General features: G+C 36.0%; 3 protein-coding genes and 1 long non-coding RNA gene across 6 annotated transcripts in view; 1 reads left to right on the top strand and 3 right to left on the bottom strand.

Annotated features, from left to right (window-relative positions):
- Nucleotides 1–69: 69 nt before the first annotated feature.
- LOC128890228 (FK506-binding protein 59-like) lies at nt 70–3,001 on the bottom strand. Of its 2 annotated transcripts, none has more exons than XM_054148541.1 (6): nt 2,843–3,001; nt 2,130–2,466; nt 1,886–2,006; nt 1,563–1,810; nt 982–1,482; nt 70–718 (listed from the first exon to the last, which is right to left on the bottom strand). In XM_054148541.1, the coding sequence occupies exons 2-6, from the start codon at nt 2,463–2,465 to the stop codon at nt 551–553; spliced, it is 1,374 nt and encodes a 457-aa protein (XP_054004516.1). In that variant the 5' UTR covers nt 2,466; nt 2,843–3,001; the 3' UTR covers nt 70–550. The 2 variants fall into 2 exon arrangements, with proteins under 2 accessions (XP_054004516.1, XP_054004517.1); XM_054148542.1 differs by having other exon boundaries at nt 2,130–2,485; nt 2,843–2,986.
- Nucleotides 3,002–3,294: 293 nt separating this feature from the next.
- LOC128890240 (uncharacterized) lies at nt 3,295–4,538 on the top strand. Its single transcript, XR_008460592.1, has 4 exons — nt 3,295–3,309; nt 3,644–3,818; nt 4,075–4,234; nt 4,357–4,538. It is a non-coding gene; the product is annotated as an uncharacterized LOC128890240 (long non-coding RNA).
- Nucleotides 4,539–5,759: 1,221 nt separating this feature from the next.
- On the bottom strand, nt 5,760–7,130 carry LOC128890236 (synaptosomal-associated protein 29). Its single transcript, XM_054148554.1, has 2 exons — nt 6,629–7,130; nt 5,760–6,338 (listed from the first exon to the last, which is right to left on the bottom strand). The coding sequence occupies exons 1-2, from the start codon at nt 6,899–6,901 to the stop codon at nt 5,820–5,822; spliced, it is 792 nt and encodes a 263-aa protein (XP_054004529.1). The 5' UTR covers nt 6,902–7,130; the 3' UTR covers nt 5,760–5,819.
- Nucleotides 7,131–11,269: 4,139 nt separating this feature from the next.
- LOC128890231 (homeobox protein CDX-1-like) overlaps nt 11,270–17,104 on the bottom strand; it is a 15,843-nt gene continuing 10,008 nt past the window's right edge. For both annotated transcript variants that reach the window (XM_054148546.1, XM_054148547.1), the window contains 2 exons: nt 15,982–16,127; nt 11,270–15,487 (listed from right to left, as the gene is read on the bottom strand). In XM_054148546.1, the coding sequence (XP_054004521.1) occupies nt 15,203–15,487; nt 15,982–16,127 (431 nt within the window). In that variant the 3' untranslated portion in view covers nt 11,270–15,202. The remainder of the gene's footprint in view (nt 15,488–15,981; nt 16,128–17,104) is intronic.

The raw sequence follows: 17,104 nt of genomic DNA, 5'->3' as shown, positions 1-17,104 counted from the left end.
TTGATTCGAACTAAACAATTTGCTACAACTTTTTAAGAAACGATATATTTAACATAACTTGTTACCATACTTGGTATGCAACAATAATTATTTTTATTGTATTACTCATACAAAGGTAAATCAAACGGTATCACTTATTCAAGAGTTGTGTATTATAATTAATAAATTGTCATGCTATGTTTACAATTATATGGAATGAATTATATGTAGCAACGTTAATAAAAGTATTACAATTTTTAAATATACATTTTAAGCTATTACCAATTACACTAATTAAGAGTATAAAATAAACTTATAATATTAGCAAATCTTATTGTATTTGTATTATTATAAATGACTTCTGCTAATAAGACACATGACTATGATCAAGGCAGTTAAAAGCTTTTTCATTAAAATTCACGACTCATGTAAATGATGAAATTTGATGACTAGGCTGTATCATGTTAAAGAATACTAATAAACTCGACAACATGTATTTATGTGTTTTTATCAAATTAATGATTCGAAAGACAATTAAAAATAGGGGCAGTATAAGAAAGGAAAGAGTTTTTCACATATCCTGAAATTCGCCAGTACCATTAGCATTGAGCATAAGTATGTTAGGATTTTCCTTTTCGAAAGCAGTTGCATCTCTGCCTCCAGCTCGTTCTTCCTGCCCCCATTCACCTAAGGTCGCGTTCATTACATCCGGTTGGTCTTGCATCTCTTTCTCCTCCTTCTGCGACATTAATAACAGAGCATATCGTTAAAATACTGAGTAGAAACTTGTTTCAAATATATATTGGTCATGTTAAGTTATATCAACGATATTGTTTATCATAAGATTTATTTATTATACAATATATACAAAAAACAGACTATAGCTTATTAGCATTACATAACAAAAAAGTAACCAAACATTGAACATGTAATAAAAAATTAAAAACGTATTAGGTATCCCGTATCCCGTATTAGGTAAAATTATTGCTATTTTTCACAAACCTGTTTGTCTTCTCGAGCAAATTTTTCGAACATATTTGCATATAAGTTTTTCTCTTTTACTAATTGTTTCTTAATAAGATTCTTACAAATTTCAATTTGTTTGATAGCTGCTGTATTTTTTGGTTGTATTTTCAAAACCTCTTCAAAATCTTTAATTGCAATTTCAGGTGATGCTAGCCTAAGATAAGCTTGTCCCCTCCTGAATAGCGCTTTTTCATTGTGAGGACTTAACTTCATAGCTTCGGTACATGCATCTTTTGCTTCAACATTCCGATCTAGTTTCAAGTAGCAGAGAGCAAGGTTTAAGTACGTAGACAAAAAAAGCTTATCCTTTTCAAGTTTTCCTTCACCTGCTACACATTTCAGAAATAATTCAGCCTTTTCATACATTTTAATAGCTAAATTGTACTTGTTTGCATTGAAGTAAGCGGTTCCTTTGTCTTTGAAAATCTTTGACTGCTCTACTCTTTCATTATCATTTAAAGACCAATTTTCGACACCCTGAAATGTATAACAAAATGTCAGTTAAAATAAAATATTGTAAATACATTATACTACTTGGCTTCTGATGAAGTAATTACTTTTTCAAAACTTTTCAATTCTACTATATATTCTACAGTTGCATTCGGAGGTATGTCAAATTCTGGTTTTCCTATATCTTTAAAAGCATGTTTACTCTTAATTTCCAGTCTTGATTTTTCTCCAGTATTAAAGAGTGTTAAGGCATGTTCCACACCACTTACAACACCACAATCCTCTCCTTCTCCAAGAGAGAACTGAACATCTCTATCTTCGAATACCTTACTATTGTACATTCCCGTTAAATGAACTAAAAAAAAGAAACAAAATTAATATGAAGTACATCATTTGTATTGAAAAAGTAATCCTACACGATTAGACTTACTATTTACTAAAGCTCCTTCTTCTGGACTGTTAACATATTTCCCTACAATAATCTTGTATCTCTTAATACTTCCATCATTGTCAGGGCTTATATCTTCTGCTTGCCAATCGATCAATTCAATCTAAAATAAGAACACAAGTGATCTGCATGCAATATTGAATAACAAAGGAAATTAAAAATCATTCATACATATGAAATTCATATTAAACTATTAAAAAATACATTAGTAAAAACAGAAAATTACCTCAAATTTAAGTGTAGCATTTGGTGGTATTACAGGTGGATTACCATTTTTCCCATATGCATATTTGGGAGCACACGTCAGCATTGCAATTTCACCTTTTTTCATTGTAGCCACACCAATGTCCCAAGCTTTGATGAGAGATCCCTCTTTGAGTTTAAATTTAAAGTGTCCATTACGGTCTTTGCTTGTATCGAATATTGTTCCATCCATGAAGTAACCAGTGTAATCTACTATTACATTACAGCCAGGTGATGGAAGTTCATCTCCAACACCTTCTTTGATAATTTCTTTTAAGACACCTTCATCCTTTTTAGGGGATATGTCTACTACAACCATTCTACATAAATAGAAAGAAACTATAAATGAAATAAGTGCTGAAACTTCTACAAGAAACCATGAAAGCTAAAGCAGATTTAACCCCTACAAGTATTTATGTCAATATAAATAGCATAATTTTTGTAAAGCTTCTAGGTTAATCATCTATTGATATTATAGCTTCGTATAATTAATTTATTGTCGTAGTATTAGACTCTTTTGCAAGTAACGAATATATAAACAAAAATTATTATAAATAAATAGAAAATAAACAATAATATAAAACAAATTTCTACTATAAATTTTGAAAAGAAGAAACATAGTACAGATCACACTTTCTAATAAAAACAAATAATTCAAACAAATAATGTAAAACAAACATAACGAAAAATACGTACATTATTTATACGCGTGTAATGGTCCAGTAATAAAATAGCGTTTCACACACAGGCTGTAAAAACCTGTTCAAATTCACGCAACAATTCCAGAAACTTCCTCCTCGCAGCCTACGAGTTACAACTCGTAAATTTCATAAAGTTTACTAGAAATACTAAAGCATCGTTTTCATATCAATTATCGACCTTTAACCGCTACATATCGATTTTAATATCGATATATTTTCCTCGATACTACTTTCGATTATCAACAAAGTTATCTTTCCATGTATCGATTGTTGGATGCTTTCCACTTTATTTTGATGTTTATTACGTGTTATGACTTTAAATTCGAAAGAAGTTGTAATTGACTATTGTTTTCCTCCTCGTTTTTTGTTTTAATTAACGGGCCCCTAGCAGGAGGCAATCCGAAACACGCATGAGTCATAACTTCATGTTCGCGAAGGCGTAAATTCACACTAGAATTCAAGGTTTCTAATAATTATTTTTTGAAAACCAAGAAGATGATTTTTTTCGATTTTTAACGATGATAGACATTCCAAACAGCATACGGAATATAAATTGGGATATATATCGATGTAGGAATTAATCATTTTGAACATCATTTTACAATTCGATAAATCATAAATGGAAAGAAACATCTACTTCAGATATAATCATTGTTCTTTGCAGCGAAAATATTTATAAATTGTATGTTACGTTAAATTATTTGTAATTGTATGTTTTCTACGAATAAATTTTACTACCTTAAAATGACGTTATAGTTAAGCAAACACGATGATTGTTATGACTATAAAATTACAGGAAATGTTACAGCGCAATTGTAGTTTTCTGATTTAAGATAAAGATTGTAATTGCACAGTAACAAGTATAAATACATAAGCAGTCAGAGTACGATACAGTCTTTTTTTTAAATACGGCACGTAAGATGAAGTGGCTTAATATTCAAATCTTTCTTCTTGTGGTGTTTTGCATCATGGTAGGATTTCAATAATAAATTCTATGTTAATAAAAACATGTTAGGAGTGTAGAAGAACGACAGAGATAAAAAATGGCATTAGTTGTTCATATCGTTATTTATATATTAAATAAAGAAGGCGTTGCTTTATTATCAATGATATTATAATCGTACGGATATCGACGCAGTTTATATTGAAAACGTTATTTAATTTCTGACATTTTAGTCAGATTATTATTATATTATATTATATTATTATTATTATTTTCATTGATAGGCATCTGTGATGTCCATAAATTCTGAACCTTCTATGGCTGGACATCATGATGCAGGAGTAGGAGTTGCATGTCGAGGGGGTGGTCGAAGACGACCACACGGACCACCACCAAATGGTGGCGGAAATGGAACAGACACCGGAAGTAACAATGGCGGAACGGGTAGGGCATTACATATGTTTATAGCGTTATAAATTAATAAAGTGCATTCAGAAAGATCACCGATAGTAAAATATTCCGCTATTTGAAAAATAAATTCTTTGGGTTTGCATTTATTTAAATAGATACAGAGGTTTGAGAAACTGGACTGGACTCTTCAGGTGTTGGGACAATGACGATTAAGGGCGATAAGGTGTTAAGCATAAAAAAATTAAATAATCAGGAAACTATAGAGTATAATTTATATTTTGTGTAATTATATTTTTTTGTAAAAATAAAGTGTCGTTATATATACATATAGAAAGTATGTACACTGTGTAATTTTTTTAGGCTTTATTTTCGTGAATATCGGCTACCTTTTTAACAAATCGATATATACACTCTTAATTAACAATATAACGTTATTAGATTGCATATAAATGTATACATCAAGGTTTAGATTTATACAAAGTATTTCAATACTGATAACGTGCGTAGTTAAAATGGTTTTATAACTATAATATGCGTACACTTTAATTATTTTGAACAACATTGATAGTGGTATTTTTACTTATGAATTTTTACTTATACAAGTATTTATACAATTTTAAAATGGTAATTTACACTATACTTATTAAATATAAAACAGTATCAAACGCTTAAATGGAATCTTTCTCAATAATAATGCATACATGTATTTCCATTTTTTAAATTATACTATTTATCTTATTATATTAACATTTACATATTATTACCATCTTACAATTATGAATTGTAGGTTAATATGTAAACGAGTTACCTAAAGCTGGAATCGAGAATAATGCTTCTTTGGAGATGTGGACAAATTATTAAGAAAAAAATGATCTCAAATTCATATCACCAAAACCAACTGATATATTATAGATTCGAGAGATTTTTGACTCCTACATATGTAATTAATGGAAACAATACAAAATATAGTTGCATAAACAACAATTATATATTGTACAAGTATTTCTAAATTTTTTATTATCATTGGTTTTAGGGAAAGATATGTATAGGCCAAAGGAGCAATGTTTATATATTCAAATATATTAATTTAAATCAAAGTACACTGTGAAATTACCCCCAAAAGATTGTAACAATTAAAGCAATTATTATTAATCTAAGGAACATTGTTCTTATTGTTACATTTTTAAATGTATTATTTCTTTCTAGACATAAATATTTCCATGTTTTACATGGTAATATACTAATGAAAACCAGTTTATTATAATGAATTTTGTTCAATTGTACCTCTTTTGATAATTTTGTATCTCTTCAATAACTCTGATAAAATTTAATAACAATATTAAATCCTTTAAAATTACAGCATTTTTTATCATTTTTGTTCCAATTATAAAATAGTATAAAAAGAAGAAAATATGATGGTATAGAAGTACATTATTTCTTGTATCACTGTTACAATTTTTCTCATTTTATAATATTTGTAAATTATATATTACACAGTACTTATTCAACTAAATATGATAATATAAAAATTTTCATTTTGTTACACGTATGTTTAAAATTTCAAGGTATATAAACTAACTTTAATAAGCCCTTCTTTAATCATACATACTGCATATATTTACTTCTTCAGTAAATGGGTGAGGTCTTTATTTTGTTTTTGAAGCATTACATCTGTCTTCTCTGCTTTATCTGTTATGTTGTCAATTAAATCATTTTGCAAATCTATTTCTTCTGATAATCCTATTGCCAAGCCTTTCAATCTAGCCAATGAACCGCTCATTTCATCTAAATTCTTTTCTAAAATTTTGCTCACGTTGTTGCTCACAGAACTATTAACCTCTGCTTCATCATCTAGACCACGTAACTTTAATGCAGGACTAGTATTAGCTATATTGGACTGTACTTGTTCTAAAGAGTTACACAGTGCAGGTGATGTCATAGATTCAGAACTAGAAGACTCTGATAATTTAGTAGATGGTATAGGTCCATCCAATGATTTACCACTGAGATAGTTTTTGAGACTCCCAAATACACTTTTTATTCCTTGAATATGTTTCTGACTAAATCTTAAGGTACTATTAATATCATCTAATCTTTTCTCTGTTCTTTCTAAATGTTCTCTCTGTCTAATGAGTTCCTGAAATGAAAGTATATAAGTGTACCAACTAATCAAAATATTAACATGGTATCTATTAAATGCTTTCTCAATAATATTTCAAAGGCATGTACTTTGTTTAAAATTTGATATACATATGCACACATATATTTATTAATTAGATCACAAATTAATTATAGATCTTTAATTTGATTTCTAAGAAATGTACTACAATGATGCTCGTTATCTGTACGTCGCAATACAATAAACAATAAAGATTTGCTGGATTCATCAACTGTCATAAGAATTGAATGATAGTCTCTACGAATTACCTCTGCAGTGGCAGCTCCAATCTGCTCAGAATCCCTCAACAACGAAATGGATCTTTCCGATGATTGTATCGTACGATCTTCGATATCCTTTCTTCGTTGCAACAGTTGTTGATGTTTTTGTTCGAGTTCGTTGTCAGCGTTATAATAATGATTATAAGTCATACGGCCAGAAAACCTTGGCGGTGCACTTTTTAGAAAGGTTTCGTCGTCCATGTCATCCTCACAAGAGAAAAACGAGTGGTTTGGGTTACTTAAATAATTCTGGCTTGCCATTTTCTAGCGTGTACCGTGTTTCTTTATGAGATAACTGCTTCTAAGTCTGAATTAATTTTTCGACACTGTAATCATTCGACAACGTAAAATTTGTATGTAGTTAGCAATAGTTAGCAACTGATCAACTGACTAACTGACACTAGATACACTACAAGAGATTGTGCCAGTGACTCTCAAACTATATACCGAGGAATTACGCACAAGATTATTCTAATAACTCTCGAGCCTTTATCAAAATATGTATAGATCATTGATAGTTCATTGTCCACTGAATAGTATGAGAAATCATTCTTTGTTCTTCGTGATCATAATACGTTGATATATTATTGTTATTGGTTTCAAAGTTATGTACATTTTTTTGTTTTATACATTCGCCATCAGATGACACTTGACGCCATTATCTAAGTGGTAGAAGTACGACTTAGAGAACTACGTACACCTAGGACAAGAGAAAGTGATGTGAAGTTTGTGAATTCTTTTCGAGAATTTTAATAAACCAATGATTGTAATATAACTACAAATTCATTAGCAAATGCGATAAAATGTGTAATTTAAATATACTAATTAAATATTACAATGTCGGTAAAAATAGATAAATGGCGCCATCTAGCCTTAAAAGTGGGAAACCTTTCGACAATTTTTCTGAAGTGAATTTTAATATAACAATGATTGTAGTATGACTTGAAATTCATTAGCAAATGCGATGAAATGTATAATTTAAATATTCTAATTAAATATTACAATGTCGGTAAAAATACATAAATGGCGCCATCTAGCGGTGACAATGGGAACTATTCGAGGACAAGCTTGGGCGTTTTCCCGGTGGTGCGCTGTACGGAGGTCGGAATTTTAGTTCCTTTTGCAGATTTAACGGGAATCAAAAATAACAATACACACAACACTCAGAATCACAGAAGGACACCAACAATACAATAAAACACAGAAATATATACAGACATACTACACTCAGAACAAAAACATATCTAGTACAAAGAAACACACTTAGGCTAAGATGACTTGTAATATTAAGTATTATATGTAACAATGTAAATATTTCTATTTTTGTATTGTCTTTTATATATTTAGGAGTAATAGACCTACACAGGTTTAAAGTTTGTATATGTTTATAATTTTTTTAATAAACGCCAAACAAACAACAACACGAATTTTAGTTCCATCTATCCACCGCGAGATGGCGGTACCGTCGTTTGGCACGAAATTTGAACTTAGTTCATAGATTATATTAACAATACACTTTAAAAGAAAGCAGAGCAGCCAAGCAACATACAAACCGCCAGAAGAAGCTAATAATATTATTTCCAATGTTTCTAGAATTATAATTTCAAATTATACACTGCATTATTGTATTAAATGTTTATCCATCATCTACCAATGTCACGAAGTAACGCTACACATTAAATAAAAAAAATTTTCTTTGTATCTAAGATACATATAAACATCGTGCAAAGGATGAAAGTCAATACTTTCGTTAATTTTTTGTAAATTAATTCCCCAAAGGCTTTATTCTGGGACAATACGATTGTATAGGTCCTGGAAGCCCCGATTTCACCGTCAAACGAAAAGGGAAACATGGAAAACGGTAGTTTCGTCCAGGTTTCCTACCTGGGGCCGCAAAGTAAGGGCGCGCGCAACTGCAAAAGGATTTCAGAGATCCATACGCAGAGAGGACGTTTTATTACAGTTTTTATCCGTAGATTAGCCCCTTTGGAACCATCGATACTCGATTCAGGTCTTTTATAGCCCACCCATAAAAGTATCTATTTGGTGTTTTCGACTGTGGACCGACTGGACCGAGCAACTCGAACAAAAAGGTATCCCCCTTCTCTCGCGATGCATCCCCAAGAATTTCTCGGTATACGTGAAACGTTGTTGCGTCTCGGGGTCCAATTACGTACGGGTTTGCCGACCAGACAACGTTCTTTCAGAATTCAAGACGCCGTGCGTCCTCCTGCGCTTTATCTTCGCTCTTCTGGTACAGATTCCCAGCGAACACTTTTCGAGTTCTTTGTCGCGACTTCGGCCAGCCATCGCGCCAGTTCGCACTCCTTTCTTGGACGATTTCGACCATACCACGTCGTAAATCCTATCTACTATATCTACTCACCCTCTGGACCATTCGTGTGTGTATTCGCTTCCTTGCGAGCCATTTCGTAGTCGAAGGATTTTGATAGATTTTAGAAGATTTTCTAACCGAGGGTTTGCTTTAGACTTAGGGAAGCCAGTAATAGTAAAGTTAAATGGAGGAGCTCTCTCTTAATGAAATGAATATTTGTAAAAATATCACAAAACCATTCTTTGAACATTTTCACATCAGAGATTTCACAGATTTATACATCTACGTTTTGAAAATAAGTATCCAGGCAAGCAGTTTTAAATATTATCTAAATCTTATTCGATCCATTTTGCTAACCACTCGCTTCCTTCCATCCCTGCAATGCTCAGAGTCGTCTATGCGTCTTCTCGGTTACCCCCATCTCCTTCCACAGCTTCAATCTCTGACCCCCTTGCAAAACAACCACCCTGTCCGCCCGCGCGAATTTTCTAGACGCCGTTCGAGTCATCGTCGATACGCCGCGGTTGCGTTAAATTCGCCAAGTTGTTCTCCAATCGACGGTTGAACGCGGGGGTGGAGTTGCTCGTGGAGAATCTCGGTTGCGTGCAAGCAGCAGGGGTTGTTTTCAGGGGATGAAGAGAGGCTGGGGTCGGACATCGATCTGGTAGTTAAGTTCACGGCTCCCGAGGGACTCGTTGCCGGCGTCGCAGGCTTCGTCTACTCTTTGCTCTCCTCTTCGATTCTCTATGTGTGTCTGTGGGTGCGCGAGAGTCCTGTGGATCCTGCTGGCATCGGTTTCACGGCCTCGCCGTTCACATAAACCGCATTACACGTTTTTATGCTCGCATTTATGTACGACCTAACGAGACCCATTCGAGCACCCTGGCTAACTATTCTTGGCGGTGGAAGAACGACAAACAAATCTCAGGAAAAGCTCAACCGGAGTCTTCCCGTTGATTTAATCGTTATTGCGTGCCGTGCCGGGTTATTTAATGCTATAGGACCAGGGTCTATTTGATTAATTATTTTTTTAAATCCACACTAAGGTATTAATTGCTTCTTGGGGTAATAAACCTACCAGCTCTTAGTTTCAGATATTACATAAAACTCCAGCAATTACATGTAACTGCGTAATGAATCAAACGTTGCGTTTCCAAATGTGAAAGTCGACCATGTGTTTTAATACCAACGTTGTCATTATTGTCTATTAATACAGCACAATTTGATATCGCTACGATAACGTATTTTATTTCTCTATCGCACTGGTTCTACATTTTATGTAGAGTCAGTTTTAAGATGGATAAAAACCGCAAACTGTGAGAAATTGTATGTTTCGAGGGGAGGGCACTTGGGCGTGGTAGGGCGTGTTAACTAATCCTATTGAAGGGGTCATAAACAGTTGATACATAAGACAAATCAAGCCTTTTGACCCTCATAATGGGCTTTTGTCTATTCCAAAGCTCTGCCAGCAGGGATTCCAAACTACAGTTCTTGGATTAAGGCAAAAATATTCTTAGCACCTGTTCGTCATGCAGTCACGTCCTGCGTAATGGACATGATTTTAACATGATTAGTTGTCATTTAGAAACAAAAACGAAACCTGCGAATCCAAGGGAGCAAAGTCGATCATAGCTTCAAGCACTGTAACTAGGTAGCATTAAATTCTTTTCAAAACAACTTGGATCGTAGAAAGGAACTGTGCACTCCAACTGGTTGATTTTCACTCTCAAGATACTCCCGCGAATCGCCCATAAACGACAAACAATAAAGTGCAATGAAATCGTACGACGCGACGGGACGATAACGATTGAATCGTCGTAACAGTTCCGTGAAATTGTTATTTTCCCAAGAGTTCCCTCGGTGTCTCCGATTGTACGTAAATACGAACACAGGAAGCGTAATGCGTTCGCCAATCGTGGACGAAACATTTTTCAGGCACGTACGCGAACTTTCGAAGAAAGTATTGGAAAGTATTCGAGTATTAAAAAATACCTGATGGGAGAAAGTTGACTGTTCATTCAAACGTGTTAGAATCCTAGAATAGACTTTGCGGGGAAATATGAAATTGGAAGTTAAAGTGCTCGATTCGTTATTGACATCCAAGGACAGAAATGAAATGAACGATGTGGTTAGTAAACATAAGACCGTGTATTTTGAAATTTAAAATGCGATCACATATCGATATAATACTAGGCTTAACGATCGTCTAAACATTCATAGTGTTAATAATGTTAATAGTTAATAGATTAATAACTTACGGGATTGCGGTACTTATATATGTATGTATATATATATGTATATATGCATATATACACACACTTATGAGATTTTTCGGTGTTGATTACGATCCGTCTCATCCACAACATGTTTACAGGGAAAATCGTGAATCGTTAGGGGTTGGCAACGCTCAAGGCACACGGCGCGTAAAACGCTTCCTTTCATCTCGAAGAAACGTGATCCTTTCTCGCTTCTTATTGTCGTTCAAATTTTAAGAATGAAACAAAGCTACGGGGAACGTGATTCCCGTGCTAAAAAGAAAATGAAAACAGAGAAAAAAGAAACACGTTCGGAGAGCGAAGCCTAAAATTGGAGGATCGAAATCGATACGGTTAAAACCTTCCTTCTCGTCGATTAAGGCATACTTTTTACGTATATAATTTTCCTTCTAACTATGATACTCTAACGCGGAACGGACAAGTGGAGCTCGTGTTCGCGTGTTATCCACCAGGAGATTTCAATGAGCGTCTGAAAAAGAGCGCGCATGTTCGTTGCACGTTGCTTTTCTCTCCCTGGCTCGATTTTCTATTTTTTTAGGATTCTAGAACTGTCGATCACGCAACGATGCAATGCCGAACACTAGGGTGGCTCATCAGCTTCTTTGACCTTAAGTTTCACTTTTGCTTTTGGTTGAGCAAGCAAATTTTATTTATAAGAAAGAATCGATAGGAGCAGTATTATTATTTATATGCGTAGAAAGAAACTTGAAAAATTCGAAAATGCAATTCCAAAGCAATCCCTATACTCCGGGTCACTATACAAGGTACACAAAGTTGAGGATAAAAGAACTACCAATTTAATAGATAGAATATACCGTTCCTGATAGTTTAGAACACGAAAAAAGCGAAAATCTCATGGTCCACCCCAGCAAAGTCGCGCACGTTCGTTTCGATACATTTTTAAATATGTTTACGTATCATGTATTTACAAATTAGGCGAAAGTGCAGCGTCTAGACGATAACAGACGTTTCTTCGCGAATTATACGTCGCTCGAAGAGATTGGAATCGAGAGAAGCCCATGTTCTCGTTGTTTCTTGCATTGCGCCCGCGCAACAATAGCAATTGGGCATTAGGCGTAGGCGATTTTTCAAATTTTTGCTTGCCAAGGACGCGAGTCGATCGTGTTTTCATGTGAATCACGAATCATCGACGGGGAACGATTTTCTTTCGATTGCTGGAATCTACAATCGCGAAAGAAAAGGATGTTCGTTTCCATGAAAATCTAATGGCGCACGTATGCTTTGAAAAATCGGTTCTATCGCGGCACAGACACGCTTTACTTTCTATAATCGAGCCTATAATTTCACGAAGCTTATCAACTCTTCGCAGAACGATAGGTAGTTAAATCGAGTAATCGCTAGAAAAATGTCCAATCAAGCACAATGGTCACCTTCGACGATTTAACCCTCGTGTACTTTGCACTACCCTGAGAGTGTGCCATATCTTCACGGTTTTATTATTTTCGTTGAAAATTCGTATTCCGAAACGTTAGAAAACTACTGAAATTTTTACATCGCGAAGAGTTAATCGGTCTTTTCTATACTTTATACCATCTATCTCCCTCTTATGTCGCCATTCTTGAAACAAACCTTCGAAGAATTAACAGAAGAAGCGAATTTAAAATGACTCAAGAAGATCAGAAGGAAATACTATCACCAGCCAATCAGGTTCACGTAAATCTTCCCTTTTTTTTAATTCTGATCCATCCTTATTAATTTAAGGGATCGTGAATACCAATGCGATGCCAAGGGGTTCCAGCGTCATAAACTTTATTCTATTTACAATTCGTAAGTATCGTGTACCATCACTCGCACAAGGATTGCCTTCGAAAACGTTTCGAAAATACTGCGACGCTATAATAACATTACCAACACATTTTTTTTTTTTCACGGAGATTAATAAATGGAAACGGAAACGAGATCTTCGAGTCGACGCGTTCTCAGGTGGTCGATTTCGCACGCGACTGTCCCTTTTCGGATCGATGCCGCGTTCCGTCGTCGCGAATCGAGCGATTATTCGATTTTAGAGAAAATTTACAGAGTCGTTTGATCCCGTTCGCGTCGATTTTCTCATCGAGAAAGAAGGGTTCCGCTGGGAGACTTCGGTTCACCTATAAACGCTATATTTACAACAATCGACCCACTGACACTCGTAGAGACGCTCTTTTCTCGATCAATGCACCCTGAAACGAAAATCACGTTCACCGATAAAACAACATCGGGACATACCTTAACACGTCTAATTTGTACATATTACACTTTAAAAAAATATATAAAACAGTCTGCTATGGCGCCCCCTTGGAACGCACGAGTGTCGAAAAACCTTAACCGAAGAGAATATCTTTCTCTCTTTCTCTCTCTCTATATATATATATTTATATATATCTAATATTATTATTTTCCCACCGTTTAAACCTAACTTAACGCAAACGTTAATATTTCGCTAATCGCATTAGACGCAACCGCTCGCGTACGAGTGACGGCGGTTTAAGGCAAGGATTGCACGTTTTTCTCGATCGTTGTCCTGTTATGCATATCAGGGTCCGATTAGGTGAATTCGTTCGTTGTCTTGGTTGATTCGTAACGTCGTGATCGAGGATTCGAACAACGGAAACGTCGCGTCGCTGTTTCGTAACAGAGTCGGGCCTCGGTTCTCCGCGATTACGCTTATAATCGTCGCCTACACTTGTCAGCTTAACACGTTGACCGCCACGTCGCTAATATGTGACGTGTGTAACAAGGATTTTCACCGAGGAATTAAATAAATTAATTGTAAAGGTGAGAAGTCACAGAAACTACATCAGGCGATGAATCGATGAATCAAAAATTTCAGGAATAATTCCTCGCAGGAATTTTGATGATTGCGTTTCTGGCGGTCACCGTGTTAAACTCCACGCTTGTAATCTAGGGACGTTGGTAAACAAGTGTAATCGTCGATCATCGATCGCATTCGTAATCGTGGATTACATTTCGTCTAACGCCCAGGGCTCGTCCCCCCAGAGAAGGAAAGTAAAATTATATACATATATATGTATATATATATTACAAAAACGTAACTGGAACATGATCCTAGCGAAATTGAAAATAATACTGTATACAACCGTAATCGCACACGCAGACTCTCGCGAAGTCGTCGACGCCAAGCTTGAACCGACGCGAGGGATAAGAAAAAATCGCTGACAAACGGTTGACTCCACGGATCATCGAAATGGTTAATAATAATAAAAAAAGTCTCCGTTTCCACGCACAATCACCGCAGGACGGACAAATACAAGTTCCGGTCTTCGCGATCTGTCGATCGAAGACCGTCGTTTTCCTCGATCCTCGATCGCGAACAGATTCCGATAAACACGGGGTTTCCTTAACGATTCGCGGGATAGCCGAAAGTGGGGCGATTCCTCGTTCAAAAATTAATCGAGAATGGAGACTAAGGTTTTTTCACAGTAGGCTTAATTCAGATAATTGATTTTGAAAGAATATGGAGGTTAAAAGGAAACGAAGCCGAGGCTAATTCGTCGTGCAAAAAAGGAATTCAAAACGAAAAGTAAATGGCTTACGTAAGAGGCTTCCTGTAGGAGATCAATGTTGAAAATAGGTGGAGCTGGAACGAAAGTGGAGCGATTCCTCGATTCTAAAAACGAATCGAAAGGGAACTGATGAAAGCTGGAACTGGATCTTTAAACTGACACGCTAATAAAAAAGACAAAGTGTTGAAAAGCGCAGTCGCGCATTTGAAAGAAAAATGTTATTCTCCGAGTGCTACGCGTTTCTTTCGCGAGGAATCATCCCTTCCTCGGTTGTGCCCCGAATTTCAAAACTGAAGATCGTGGATCGACGATGATCGAGCGTGGTGTTTCGGATCTCCTCGCGATCGCGGATTCAAGAGAGAGACAGTGAAGCGTTGCGAGGTCAGCCGTGGTTGGACCACGTTTCTGCGATCGGTTCCTCAGGTCACAAGCCTAATACCGTGTGCGGATGAGCGTGCTGGTGGCTGTGGAGATGTAGAGAAGCTGGTCCGTGGCCTAAGCTCAAGGTATGACCGGGATGACCGAGACCAAGGGGCGAGGAACCACCGTTGTGCATCATACCGCCTAGCATGCTCATTTCCTCGAGGGTCAAGTTGGCCATCGCTCGCGTAGGTGTGCCATCCGGCTTCATGTCCTTCTGCTCCTGCTCCTCGCGCTTCTTCGACTGTTTCCGTTCTTTCGCTCGCCGATTTTGGAACCAGATCTTCACCTGGAACAACGGACAAATTCGACTTTTTCAAAAGGTGAACGTCGGAGGAAATAAATGGAAACGATAGGTAGGTGCTGTTAGGAGATGCTCGCCCAACACTGTTACATAGGATAGGATTTGATCAGCCTGCAGGACTGTTCAATATCAACGTAAAAGTATCGAGTCAACAGTTTCTAAATTTCTACGGTCATTTCTTTTTATTACAACCAATCTATCACGTATAGTTGTAGTGAAAATGGTTACGAGATGCTCTAATTTATATTTCCTCGGTTATTATTATTATTATTATTATTACTCACAGTGCAATTCTCGAGATTTTTATTTTGTTACATCGTCAGCAGCTTCGAGCCCTGCAGGCTTTAACAAAATTTGGTATGGCGGAGAAGTCTAAACGAGCTACCCCCGAGTATTGTTGCCCTTGGTAGCTCAGAATCGAGCATTTTTTTTAAAAGTGGTTGACTCGTTCACTTAACGTATCCAATTTAGAAACTCACCTGTCGTTCAGAGAGCGCTAGAGTGGCGGCAAGTTCCGCCTTGCGACGAATCGTGATGTAACGGTTGAAATGGAACTCTTTTTCGAGCTCCAACCTCTGATGATCCGTGTAGACCACTCTGTATTTGTCTTTTGTTCGAGTCTTTCCTGAAAAAAAAGAGAAGGCAAAGATAACGCTCGACATTATTACACGTTTAATATCTACTTCTCTAATTCTCGTGTCAATAACGCGTTAAGGAGATAACGCTTTCGACGATCGCACTCGTAGGCACATCTCGCGAGGGTATTAATAAAGTAACCAAACGAGATTTAAAAACATTGCACAGCAACGAGCATCGAGGCGCGAACGACAAACACGTGACGGGGCGAAAAATAAGACGAACAAAAAAATTGAACAACTCTCGAGCAAAGGAAGCGCAAGTTTCGAGGTGCTCCGGAGCTGACGAGCGATTCGCTAAGCTGCAATTAATGCGATCTGTCGTCGGTTTTACTTTTATCGTGATTGGAACGGGCCAGTTTTATCCAGGAATGGGCATAATTCTCATCTGGATAAAAAAGTTTGAATAGGAAACACGGGATGAACGTTTACGATTGTTAAGGGAAGCTTAAATAAATTAATTCTGGAAGTGAGGTGTCAAAGGATACGTTGGTGCAAAAATAAATACTACGACAAATGAACTAAATTTCCAGGTGATGAGAATTACTCTGGCAGGCAAGGTGTTGATATATACAAACAATTATTCTAATATTTCAAGCCTTAGTAGTCATGTGCGTTTAATTAGAAAGTCAAGTATTTCATGGCGTATAAGAGATAAACATTTTTTATTCGATACTTCTGGCAGGAGAATAACATTATTTTCAAATAAAAACTCGAATAAAATTGTGCCCAAGTTTGGTTTTACCGAGAGTTGTGTAACAGATAAGAAAAAGCTGCAACATCGACCAGCCTAAATTATCTATAAGCATCTCTTGCAATAATTAGAAATTACCTGTTCGCCGATAAGAGAAGCGAAATACAGCGGTGATCGCAACGATACACTGATCGACTCGTAATTTTTACTCAATAATCTCTCTGTTTCTCTCTCTCTCTCTCTCTCTCTCTCTCTCTCTCTCTCTCTCTCTCT

Source organism: Hylaeus anthracinus, unplaced genomic scaffold (genome assembly GCF_026225885.1).
Source record: "Hylaeus anthracinus isolate JK02 unplaced genomic scaffold, UHH_iyHylAnth1.0_haploid 12000, whole genome shotgun sequence".
NCBI lineage: Eukaryota > Metazoa > Arthropoda > Insecta > Hymenoptera > Colletidae > Hylaeus > Hylaeus anthracinus.
The sequence above is the reverse complement of the archived record's forward strand: the minus strand, read 5'-3'. Positions and strand labels throughout refer to the sequence as shown.